This window comes from Paramormyrops kingsleyae, chromosome 8, assembly GCF_048594095.1.
Source record: "Paramormyrops kingsleyae isolate MSU_618 chromosome 8, PKINGS_0.4, whole genome shotgun sequence".
Classification (NCBI taxonomy): Eukaryota; Metazoa; Chordata; class Actinopteri; order Osteoglossiformes; family Mormyridae; genus Paramormyrops; species Paramormyrops kingsleyae.
The window spans coordinates 30,205,207-30,217,182 of NC_132804.1; the positions used below are offsets into that span (position 1 = coordinate 30,205,207).

Below are 11,976 nucleotides of genomic sequence, written 5' to 3' on the forward strand. Positions count from 1 at the left end.
AGTAATCGTTTCATTCGCTAAGTACTAATGGCGCAACCAGTTTGTTTGGGTGAAGGTGGTGTCCGATAAACCTGCTGTCAAAATTCAGCACACAAAACAATAAGGTAAAAATAAAAATAAAGGTGGAAATAGAAACAAAAATGTACAAATACTAAACAAAATAAACCATAATAAACAAACATGTAAACATTAAACCAGAAATTGAGTGCAAACAACTGTCCTTTATCCTAAGGAATATACAGTATGAGTCATACATAAGCAGTATCATCTCCAATTTCTTGTCCACTTAATGTTGCTGTGAACTCCACTGCAAAGCATGACGAATGCAAGAAATAGCCTGAAACAAGACTGAGGCGTGACTGTGCGTGATTCAGATCCAGAGCTCTGCTCATGTCCGTGCGAGGAACACACATCCCCAGCGTGCTGACACAGAGGTGCATGGCATTGTGGGAGTCTGAGCTGCACGCTTTCATCAGGCTGCTCTCGAACACAAATAATCAGGTGTGAAAAGACGGTTTCCCTGTCTTACGAGAAGCTGCAGCCTGTACCGCATTTTCTGCGGGGTGTGGCTGCCTGCTGTTAAACCTCAGTGTATCAGATTTACTGCGGTGGAAACTGCACAGCGGAAAAAAATTGCTGCAGCTTTCAAAATTAAGCCTGCGGATGTTTGTAGGTGTGTCAGCCGTGGCATTAACAAGGATGCTCGCTCTCATTGTGAATGCAAAGTCTCTCTTCACCACCACTCGAACCACACATTTGCGGGGCGGCCCTGAGGTTCGCGGCCCCCTGTTGACCATAAACAGTCATTACAGTAAATATTGGAATAAACAGGTTCCTTATCTAGGAGATGCTGATGCAGCATGTTTTGCTAACCAACAAGCTACCATAATCCGCCTTTACGTTGCATCTAGTTTTTGAAACATCTGGGGGTGCAAAATGATTTTTTTGTGTGGGGCTGCAGAAACCACAAAGCTGGTCCTGCTTATACAAACACCATTAACTCTTTTCATTTCCTGTTTCCACTGCTGAATGCTGTACTGTGCATTTCATACAATAAATTTGATTTTGATTTAAAACTCCAAACGTTTTCAGTTAAATGTCTGCCTCTTCACAGCACAGTGTCAGCAAAACACAAAACATCAACTGTACACCAGTGTACAGCCAGCACTGTAGCTCTGTGCCGTTTTATGTGAGTGTGTAAATCTGGGCTTGGCGTCACTTGGACAGAGTTACTCGTTAGCTGTGACAGGGGCCTGGGGTCAGCTTTTCTGCTGTTATGAAGCGAGAGGGCGTTATTTTTGCGGCATTACGGCAGGCTGTGTAGAGAAACGTCGGCTTCTATGGCTGAAAGCGGCGCCGTGTCAGAGAACCCTGAGAGCCAAGCAGACCCTGTGTCTGTGTGTGGGGGAATGCCCCCCCACCCAAACTCCCCGACAACACGGCTCAGCCAGTGGGGAGGCTCTGGATCCACCCCAAGTCAGTGAATTAGCTCTCGGCTTTGGAGACTCGCTGGAGGGGAGGAATATGGGGTGGAGCTAACACGTGTGGGCTTGATAATAGCGCCCCCTCACACATAAGCATGTCATGACACTCAGGCCAGTGAAGTCTCTTTGCTTCCCTGTATTATTACTGAAAAATCACAACACAAGTGCCAATCTGTTGCTGTGGTGCAGAGCAATTTATAAATTGTCATGTGACCCAAAACTCATGCTGGCCAACCTTATCCGCAAAGGGCCGGTGTGTACGCAGCTTTCTAGGTCAGCTGTTCAAACCCAGGTGTGAGGAACCTTCAGCTAATCATTCCTCTAATTAGCAATCTAATTAGGGAGTTGCAGGAAAAACCCTGGTTACCCAGCAGCCCTTTATGGATAAGATTGACCTCCCCTGCTCTAAACTAAGACATTCATTATTTAATATTCATTTTCCTGTCTGTCTCTTTCTTCATATATAAGCCCAAAATTTGAGAAAGAATATGCAAATATTGAATGTGACTTTGGTTCCTTGTGCCAGCTGTGCATAAGGCTAGATAGTTAGTTAGTTAGTTAGTTAGTTAGTTAGTTGACTCACTCCCTCTGTTATTCATGGCACATGTACAAGTAATCCCAGTAAGTGCACATTTTTCAATTTATCCACATTCTGTTGTATTTCATAAAAATATGCTTTTAAATATTTACAGTCATAAAAGTTATTTATTAATTCAAGTAATTTGTTTGGTGTTTCTCCTCCCTTATATCACAACATCACTGGAGAAACATTACGAAACACTGTAATTCCATCCTTTTCAAAAGGCTACCAATCCCAGCTGAGTGTGACCCTTTCCAATAGGAAAAAAATATTATTTCCTTTGCTATGAAAGACTAAACACTCAGATTTCAGAGATGCTCACCAAAAGATCCACCAGACAACATTAGAAGCAGTTTCTGAGTTGAAGACAGCTGACTGTCAGTTACATTCTTGAAAAAGGAACAAAACGAATAAGTTGGGCTTTCATGATCTTCTTTGGGCAAATAAAATCTCTTAAATTCTTTTTAGGAGAATTGTGAAAACTATTGCTTGTTAGCTGTTTACCAATCTCCTGGATGGTTCAGAGAGCCATTGTATTTGATATCCTACCTAAAAACAAGTGGAAAAAAAGCACCCAAACACTACGAGGGCACTTGCTGTTCTTACGTTAGCAAACTCAACAGAACATTTTATTTTTAATCATGCAGAGTTTCAGTTGATATTTCATTTTTCTGTCTGACTCACAAAGTTTTACACCAATGTCGTCGAAAGTTCAAGGCCACCGTTTCCGTGTTATGTGAGCTGGTATAAAATACATGCTCAAAAACTTGACCACGCAGTTTAAACAATGATATTCAAGCAAACAAGCAAACAAGCAAACTGCAGAACTCTTTTCTGATTGGTCTGCGTGCTGTATGTCGCCTTGATGTTTAATTGTTATGTATTATCATGTTTATTACAAGACCACAATTAATTTTAAGGGAAATCAGATGTGAAACATTAAGCTGTTGAGTGTTTCTTAACCAAACTTAAAAAATTAGCGGAACATGCATTAAAACTGATGATGTTTTGTCCTTTCAGGAAGAAGGATGTCTGTAATTACATACTGCAAAACAAAAGAATGCACATGATTAATTACTTCAGTGTGATTAATCAAAACACGGTCAAACAGTTTGAAGTTTACTCAAACTGAAGGGTTGGGGTTTTGAAAACTTTGGGCTTTGGTATGAAAGTTTTCTTAAAGTCTGGAGAGTAAGTCTGAAAAGGTACTGTAGCACATGATATTCCAGAAAACACACCCGTCTGTCTATGACTTAATGACTTTTCCATGTAAATGGAGGGAACTGAAGAAACGGCATCTTGTTACTTATGAAACGGACCTTTCAGTATGTGACCAAATGTTGCCAGGGTGCAAAATCTGACTCATTTGTCTGACCTCACAAACTCAGTCCTGAAAAATGGGGACAATATCCTGGGATTTTTTTTGCAGTTACATAGAGATCAAAATACACATCATGGACACCCACAGGCCCCAAAACACGACTGAGTTCTGGGACATATGGGCAGGGGAGGAGCTGCCACATTTTGCCAGCCGAAAAGTTGTAGACTTGAATGTCAGCATTGTGCCAAATGTAAACAGCTTTCGGTAACCATGCGCTCCCACACCATATGTTACCCATTCGTCGGTTAAGGTCTGCAAAGATCTCATCCTATCCCCTCCCAGGACCCCCACACCCACCTCCCCCAAATCCCACTCTATACCCCAAGAAGGTGGGGGTGAGTTTGTAAAGGATATATTACACCCTTTCAGATATATTACACACAGTTCAGCAAGGGGTCTTGTGGTCAGTGCTGCAGATTTTTATTACTGTGGTCAACATGCATTTTATGACATTTTTAACATACAAATTCTACATTCACAGCATGGAAAATTCACACCCACTGTGGATTGTTGTTACATTTATTATCTGAATGCACTCATTTTTACGGAGAGATTAACAGGGCTGTCCTGATAGTAAAACAATGCAAACTGCTTATAAAAAAATCCATGTATAATCATAAATAAAAGATGGAGAATTAGTTTAAAAGCCTTCTAGCAAAATGGTGGAAGTGAATTCAGATGTATGTGCTGAGGCCCAGGGTGAAATCAGCCTGTTACCGATAGCAAACTGACATCTGGGAAGACAGATTTATAAATCGCTCTGGCCGTCTTCCCTGCTGCCGCTCCTGCATGAGGCATACGGAGCGTGGCGTCCCTTACATTTCATACTGCCTCACATCTGTCCAGCTGTGCAGCCGCTCGGTAACCTGGCTCACTTTGATAAGACCAGCTTCAAAAGGCTTTCACCACAAAGAGGAAATCTTAAACACATTCACTGTAATTGTTGTCATCTGCTGCAGTGAACCTTCTAGACGAAGAAAGGAACAGAAAGAATGTGTGTTTCTCCAGGGCTGCTCACGTTACGGGGGGCCGTCCGCAACCTGGAATGCGGCTGCCGCTTAAAGCTTTCCCCCCCCCCATATTATTGCTTGCAGGCCTGAGCGGTTCGGACAATGTCCCGTTATCTGCCTGAGCATTGCGGTCGACAGGAGACGGGATGAAAAAGGAGGGTCTTTCTGAATAGCAAACGCCGCATGTCAGCGGCACACTGGACATCCACACCCTGTACTATGGGAGGACTTATTAATACTGTTTCCTTGGAGGGTTTACATAAGTATCCAAATATATTTTTAGAAGCAGAATCAGTGGTATTGTCGCCGATTACATCTACATGCATGACGAACTTAGCATAGTATGTTAGTGCAATGACAAGAATTTAAACAATACAAATAACACAAAATAAGTACAGAACACTAATGACATGAGATACAAAATACAAGAATAACATGCTGAAACCTTTTTGCTGCAGTGAGTGCAAACCAGCAGTAGAGAGTCTGCGTTGTAAATGGTTATGTTGTAATGGCAACACGAGACTAGGTACTAACTAACTGGCTCTCGTCAATTTCAGTAGGTGATTCACTTTAATTAGAGCCCAAATATTGGAGGCCCAGTTATGTGCAGGACATGCAGGAAACGGGGACCCGCAGAGCTCCTCTTAGCTAGCGCGCTTTTCAGCTGGGGGGTCGAGGGTCTTGGCACTTGTGGTGCGATGGGAGAGACATCTGCTTCATCTTAAGAGACCCCCAAGTCGACCCCGATGGTTAACAATGGAGCCAGTGTGCGGATGCACCTAAAGACAGTGTGAAGGAGAAAGCAACTGCGGCGCTGCCCCCTGTTGGTCACACATGATACACGGCACTATCCCTTTGAAATCACTGAGCGTTGTGATAGAAATGCCTATGAAATGCTTATTAAAATAAAAAACAATAAAATGAGCCAATAGCAATCGAGATACATCAGCACGTAGAGACCTCTGGGGCTGTTAATTAGAAAGCACTTCAGAGCCGTCCGCTGCGGGGGGGCCAACAGCACCATAAAGAAGCAGCACGGTGCAGTTTGCCTGCAGCCCTTTCAGGCCAGATACGGCGACAGGATGTGTGCAGTTCCCACATGTGTACGCAGTGTGAGCTGGCAGCCTGTGCCACTGTAACTGATTTCCTGTACAGTGTCCAGCAAAGACTGTAGAAGAAGTTTCCTTTATGAATGAGAAAGCCTGATATTTACTTTAAAAGTGCTTAATAAATGTAATACATTCTTGGGCTATCGTACCATATAAGGATATAATACAGTAATAGGACATAATGCAGTACAGTATACCTGAAGGTATTGGAAGTTTAATTTGTTGAAAACATAATTATGAAATAGTTTCTGTCATTTTTATTTTTTGATATTCCTTTTTTTTTTTTTAACCAGGGAATTACCACTAATAAGAAGCCCTCAGAATCTAAAATGTTCATGAGGGCACCTCAGGTCACATGTGCATTCAGCCGTAGAAAATCATCTTACCAGCTTAATGAAAACAGTGAAATAAGAGTTTGGACAGAAGAGCAGGGAGGACATTCCTCAAACTCAGAGCAGAGCCTAGATCAGGACTCGATTTGATTTAAACCAAGCACCTGGTTTTGCCACATGTATAAAATGGCTTTTAAAAAGGTTAGTGAACATCACAGACTTTGAAATGGCGCCCAGCTAATGCTGTCAATATCAGTAACTTGCTGACCATTGACACAATGGAATCCATTTCTGAGAAATGAAAGCTGAAGTTGAAAACCTTCCCCAATATCCCGCAATTCTCTGGTAAACAGAGCAGCTCTGTCTGTGAGACAGTCCTCGCTAAGCTGAGAAACAGGGCCCCTGCTTTCTCCAAGGTATTTCCATCACCTTGCTTTGGAAATTTAGTCAGAGGAGTTTGAGTGCAGACACAGGGATAGTGTCTTAAATTCCTTCTGCCCCAGTTCATTTGAGACCTGAGAAAGAAATATTTCCAGGTGCTTTGACCTCGACATTGAAAACAAGCCTCTGTGCTTCTAAAAAGCATACCAAGAATTCTGAGGGTGCCTCAGAGATTCTGAAGTTCAACAATAGTGATGTTTATCTGCTTTGCATAAAATACCTGTAAATTTAGTTCATACCCCCTCTAGGAGCTGTCATTGGATCCAGTTTGCTGTGTGATTCGTGTGACAGCAGGCCAGGAAATGTGAAGTGCTTCCTGATGTTGATGAAGCCATCCTCTAGTGAATGGAGCTTCCTACCAACAAGATCTCACAGCAGGAGACTTATGAGCTCAAGTGGAAAAACAGATTTTTTTTTTTTGTCCACATTTTACACCAGACAAATTTAGTCTAAAAAGAAACATTGTTTTCTTTAGTTTGGCTTAAAAATAGTTGTGCAATTGTGTGTGAAAAGGAATTCTAGACTGCACTATGATAATTTATGTTTTTCACAGTTTACATACAACACAATATTATTGAATTATTTCAAACTGATTAACTGTGTCTGCAGCTTTGTGTTGACAAATGTACACAGGCTGAATTCTTTAGTTTATGTTTCATGTACCCTGTTATTAATTCTTTAGCATTGAGGTATGTCTCATCTGGAAAGCTGAAAAATATGAAAGGTTTCAGTTACTCTGTATTATTTGTATGATTTTTCACACCGCTTCTGCTGCATTGAGTTCCCCACTCGGGCAGTGTGGGCCAGTTTAGAACCAGCCGGACAAATAACATAAGGTGTGAATGCTCCGCCATTGCGTAAACTGGGCTGCCTCTTGCAGACTGGTCGGTGACATCAGATAATTATCAGTGTTACACACCCCTACAAAGCAATTCACAGAGCTTACAGCTATGCCCTCTGTCTGGTTTTTTTTGAGAAAGGATTAAGGATGTAATCCTTCCTGGGCCTGTTTTCTGCACTCTTCTGGTTTTTGCTTCATCTCAGTGGCCACTGTAATGCCTGGCATTTGGAAAGGACAGGATAGTGGGTGACATGGACCTAAGCCACTTTGGACCAGCCCATTCCAGACTGAGAGACCAGTTGCTCCATTCCCGGTTATAAAACTTATAATAATGAAATAAACTCAGTTGGAGAGATAATTATATTGTGTTAATTGAAAGAAAATCCTGGGTGTTTTTTCTATTATAAAACAAGCAGGCTTATTACCTTTTTTCTACAAGTGCAATCATTGAGAAGCATTTGCCAACCATTATTAATGTTTCCATGGAAATTTATTTCAGAAAAATATGAGTGGGTAAACTGAATTGGTCACACACCAAATGGGGAAAAATTACTCAAATAATTTGGAAAATGTGCGATACATAAATACTGGTATCCATAATACACAAGATTAAAATACAGGAATCGGCATTGATAACCAAAACAGATGCCCAACGATTTGCGGCATGAGACATAAATTGTGTTTCGTCACCAGTGTAAAAACCTGCCTGGTGGCAGACAGGCAGGGATCTAACCCCAAAGGGCAGCACCCTGACACTCAGATAATGAGCAGGCTCCTGAGAAACTCGGAGCCCCGTACGGAGCAGACATCTGCAACATGTTCTACACATGGCATCCATACCGGAATGGCCCGTGGAGGTATCTCTGTGTGGGAACCCCAAGCTAATGAACACTGGGCCCATGATGGAGCTGGGGGGGTCGGGGGGGTTGGGAGGGCGTGCTGTAATTGGACAAACTACTGGAGGGGGATGGAGGAAACAGCCAAGGGGGAGGTATTTACAAAGTGTTTGCCAGACACAACTGCCCAGTGCAAGCGAGCTATAGCCCTGTGAGACTGGCACGGAAAGGGGCTGCCTTCCTCCTCAGGTTGGTGAGCTTTCTGAGAAAAGAACTGAGACTGGGTAACACAGAAGGGGCCTTTGAGAGGATGCTGATTCGAAAGAGAAGCTTTTGCATGCATGTGCATTAATGTGTGTTCATTCATTCCCGTTTGCCCTCTCGTTTCATTGCGCTAGGAGCCTTCACATTGCATGTATTCACAGCCGTGTGTTTCCGCTTATTCATGTTTCCAGCTTCCTTGTTGAATTTCTACCAGGCCAGCTCTTGTTTTCCTGTCTTCTAACATAAAGACCCCTACAGTAAGTATAGGAAAGAAATCCTGAGGAAGAGTGGGTGGAGGTTCCTGACGAGGCTGTCTCTGTTGCAGTTGCTGCGGTCCTGTTCCATCTTTCCCATTATACTGACCATGCGGCTTCTCGTGGTCTTCTTGGTGGCCCTCTTTGGCCTGGCATGCTGCCAGGGGCAGGACCCCTTCTTCTGGCTGATGGCCCTGCGCAGCCGGGGTTACGGCCCCGGGGCACTGCAGGCGGACACCACGGGAGGAGACTGTCCGGCAGTTTGTGACTGTCCACCCAGTTTCCCCGTGGCCATGTATTGCGATGACCGTGGCCTTCAGGAGGTCCCTTACGTGCCATCGCGCATGAAGTATGTCTACCTGCAGTACAACAAGATTACAAGAATCAGGGATGACGCTTTCAGCAATGCCACTCGGCTCATTTGGGTCATGCTGCACCGCAATCAGCTCAGATCGGACCAGATTAGCAAGAAAGCTTTTGCTAATTTGAACAGCTTGGAGCGGCTCTACCTGGACCACAACAATCTGACCCAGGTGCCAGTAAATTTGCCTGTTTCTATCAGAGACCTCCGGCTGAACAATAACAAGATTTCCAAGATTGAGACGAGCTCCTTTAAAGGAATGGACAACCTCACAGTGCTGTATCTTCACGCCAATGAGATCCAAGATGTTGGCGGGGTCTTGAAGGATCTCACCTCACTGACCCTTCTGGACCTCAGCAACAACCACCTGAAGAAAGTCCCACAGGAGCTACCCAAGATGCTGCATCAGCTCTACATGGAGTCCAACAGCATTGACACTGTGCCCGCCAACTTCCTCAGTGACTTTTCCCAGCTACAGTATGTCCGGATGTCCCATAATGCACTGACAGACCGTGGAATCCCTCCCAACACCTTCAATGTCAGTGGCCTGGTGGAGCTGGACCTGTCCTTCAACAAGCTGGAGAAGATCCCCCCAGTCAGCGCCAGCTTGGAGCACCTCTACCTGCAGGCCAATCACATCAAAGGTACCTCCATCCACTCCCTCTCCTTACTCCTGTTCTAACAGCTGAAAGAAGGTAGTGGGAAAAAACATCTCACAAATTCTGTGGCATGACTACATCTACCGCTAGTGCTTGAATATCTCATACGTGTATCAGTGAGTTAACTGGTAAGGCTGTTTTACATGGTTGACATGAAGTAGTTTAGATAGTTTGTATTATTTTAGCAAATATGTAATAAATACATGTAGCATTACTTTAAGCTAGAAATAATGTAATGCTGACTCAGGTCTGAAAACTGTAAAGAGCATTGCATCTAGTGTTGCATCTAATTCATTAGAAACCAGCACACACGCACACACACCCATGAAATATACACCAGTAGACTTTTTGATCTTTGAAAGCAGCTCTTCTATGGTGTTTGTGCGATCATATTACCCCTATGTTCATTAATCTGCCTCATTTCATTCATTTAGCAGCGGTAAAAATAATACTGCCATAGCTTTCTCAAGTGTAGAAAAACTGAAGTATTTCCAGTTTTTACAGGCATTTCCAAGTAATGCAGCAATGCTTCAGCTCTACTTGGAGGGTGCGCATTGCAGCAGTCTGTATGCGCATTGCAGCAGTCTGTATGCACATTGCAGCAGTCTGTATGCGCATTGCAGCAGTCTGCACATCACATAACCGGATAAGCAATTTATGGAATTGGCTAATACATTTAATTATTTTATGTTAACCCAAAACTGTGCCCTTAAAAATCATCATCATATAGTAGTAAATAACGCTTAAATATGTTGTTTTTAAAGTTAATCATAAAATAGTAAATAGTGAATACAAGCAATCATTTTTCTCATATATATACTGTATACACACACACACACACACACAAATATATATTAACATAAATATATATGTACAAATATATGTGTGTGTGTGCGTGTGTCTGTGTGTGTATATACATATATATTTGTGTGTATGTGTGTGTATGTATATACATATATATGTGTGTGTGTGGTTATATACTATTCAGCATAGTAACTGATGGCTGTGCTTGGTCCCAGAGTTCTCCCTGAGCAGCTTCTGCAGCGTGGTGGACATCATGAACTTCTCCAGGCTGCGGGTCCTGAGACTGGGAGGAAATGAGATCAGCCTGCATGATATGCCCTCTGAAACGGGCCTGTGCCTACGGCGAGCCTCCACCATCGAGATTTAACGAGCCCCCAGCTGGGGACACAGCAGAAAGCAGCATTCCTCCCCCCTCATACGCTAAAACGGCGCACAGCGTCCGTGGCGCTGCCTGAATGTGACATTTTTAATGTAACTATACAAGCTATAAAACAAGTTTCCCACCATCAATTTGCACATCTTAAACAAGAATGTGAGGAATACATTCTCAACTCAGATTTTACCTCTTAATGAGTAACATTAGCCTACAAGATGAAATATATTATAGCTGTTACTGCAGACTGTTTCATTAAACACTTTAATAAGGACTGCTGTTGGTCAAAGCTACCCCTTACAAATCCGAAGAGCGTTACTTCAAATTGCACAAATCACCAAGTGAGAGAGAGAGAAAGACAGAGAAAGAGAAGAGTGAGAGAGAGAGACTCTCTTGAATAGGCAAGCCGCAGGTACAGGATCTTATAGTCTTATAGACACATAAAACCCCAAACTCTGGAGGTACATGACAACAGTGCTGCCCACTAGACCAAAATGCCAATCCACGCACATCTACATCACATTTACTATTTGGGAATTTAAGTTAGAATTAAAATGCTGTGAATATTTATTTAAAAAGAAATACAATCATTTATTCATATCTTTATGCCTTAAAAAACAGTAACATGTATGTCTGCCTTTTTGAAGTATGAAATGTATTAATCATGAACTAGCTTGTATTAAGGATTAGAGCAATGTATATGTGAGTTTTGTTTATGTAATGCATGTTAGATACATTTTTTAAAACCAGCCTGTTGGTCAGAATTGATAGTTTCACTATTGTCCTTTGAACCTGTTATTTTGATTAAGGTTAACATTTTTCTCATGATATAAATGCATTGTAGTAATTATTCTAACTAAAAGAAAATGAGAATGCATGTTTTAGGATGTTTTTAAGGCTACAGAGTACCACTCTTTCGAATGAATAAAAATATGACATTCTCAAACAATACTATAGAGGGGATGTTTTGATTGAGGGGGGGTTGGTAGCATGTTTGCTGCATGTGCTATGATAGGTGAGCATTTGATAGGCAGTGTGCCAGCTGTCAGGGATTTACAGTTTGGCTCTTTAAGGTTAGAAAGACAAACAGTAGTTTTGTGACTTGCTTGGTTCACCTGTCTATTCTCTGCAGAGTGCCAATGAAATCACCCATTTCCGTCATGAAGAATCTGGTTTTTCTACATCCATCGAATTACTTAGGGTTTTAAATTCCTTTCTGCTTCTTGCAGGAGTGCCTAATGCTCTAC

The 11,976-nt window shown here is 42.4% G+C and overlaps 1 protein-coding gene across 1 annotated transcript; it reads left to right on the top strand.

The window, feature by feature from the left end:
- The first annotated feature begins 8,642 nt into the window (after window positions 1–8,642).
- On the top strand, window positions 8,643–11,678 carry fmoda (fibromodulin a). Its single transcript, XM_023832363.2, has 2 exons — window positions 8,643–9,537; window positions 10,572–11,678. The coding sequence occupies exons 1-2, from the start codon at window positions 8,643–8,645 to the stop codon at window positions 10,721–10,723; spliced, it is 1,047 nt and encodes a 348-aa protein (XP_023688131.1). The 3' UTR covers window positions 10,724–11,678.
- Window positions 11,679–11,976: the final 298 nt, after the last annotated feature.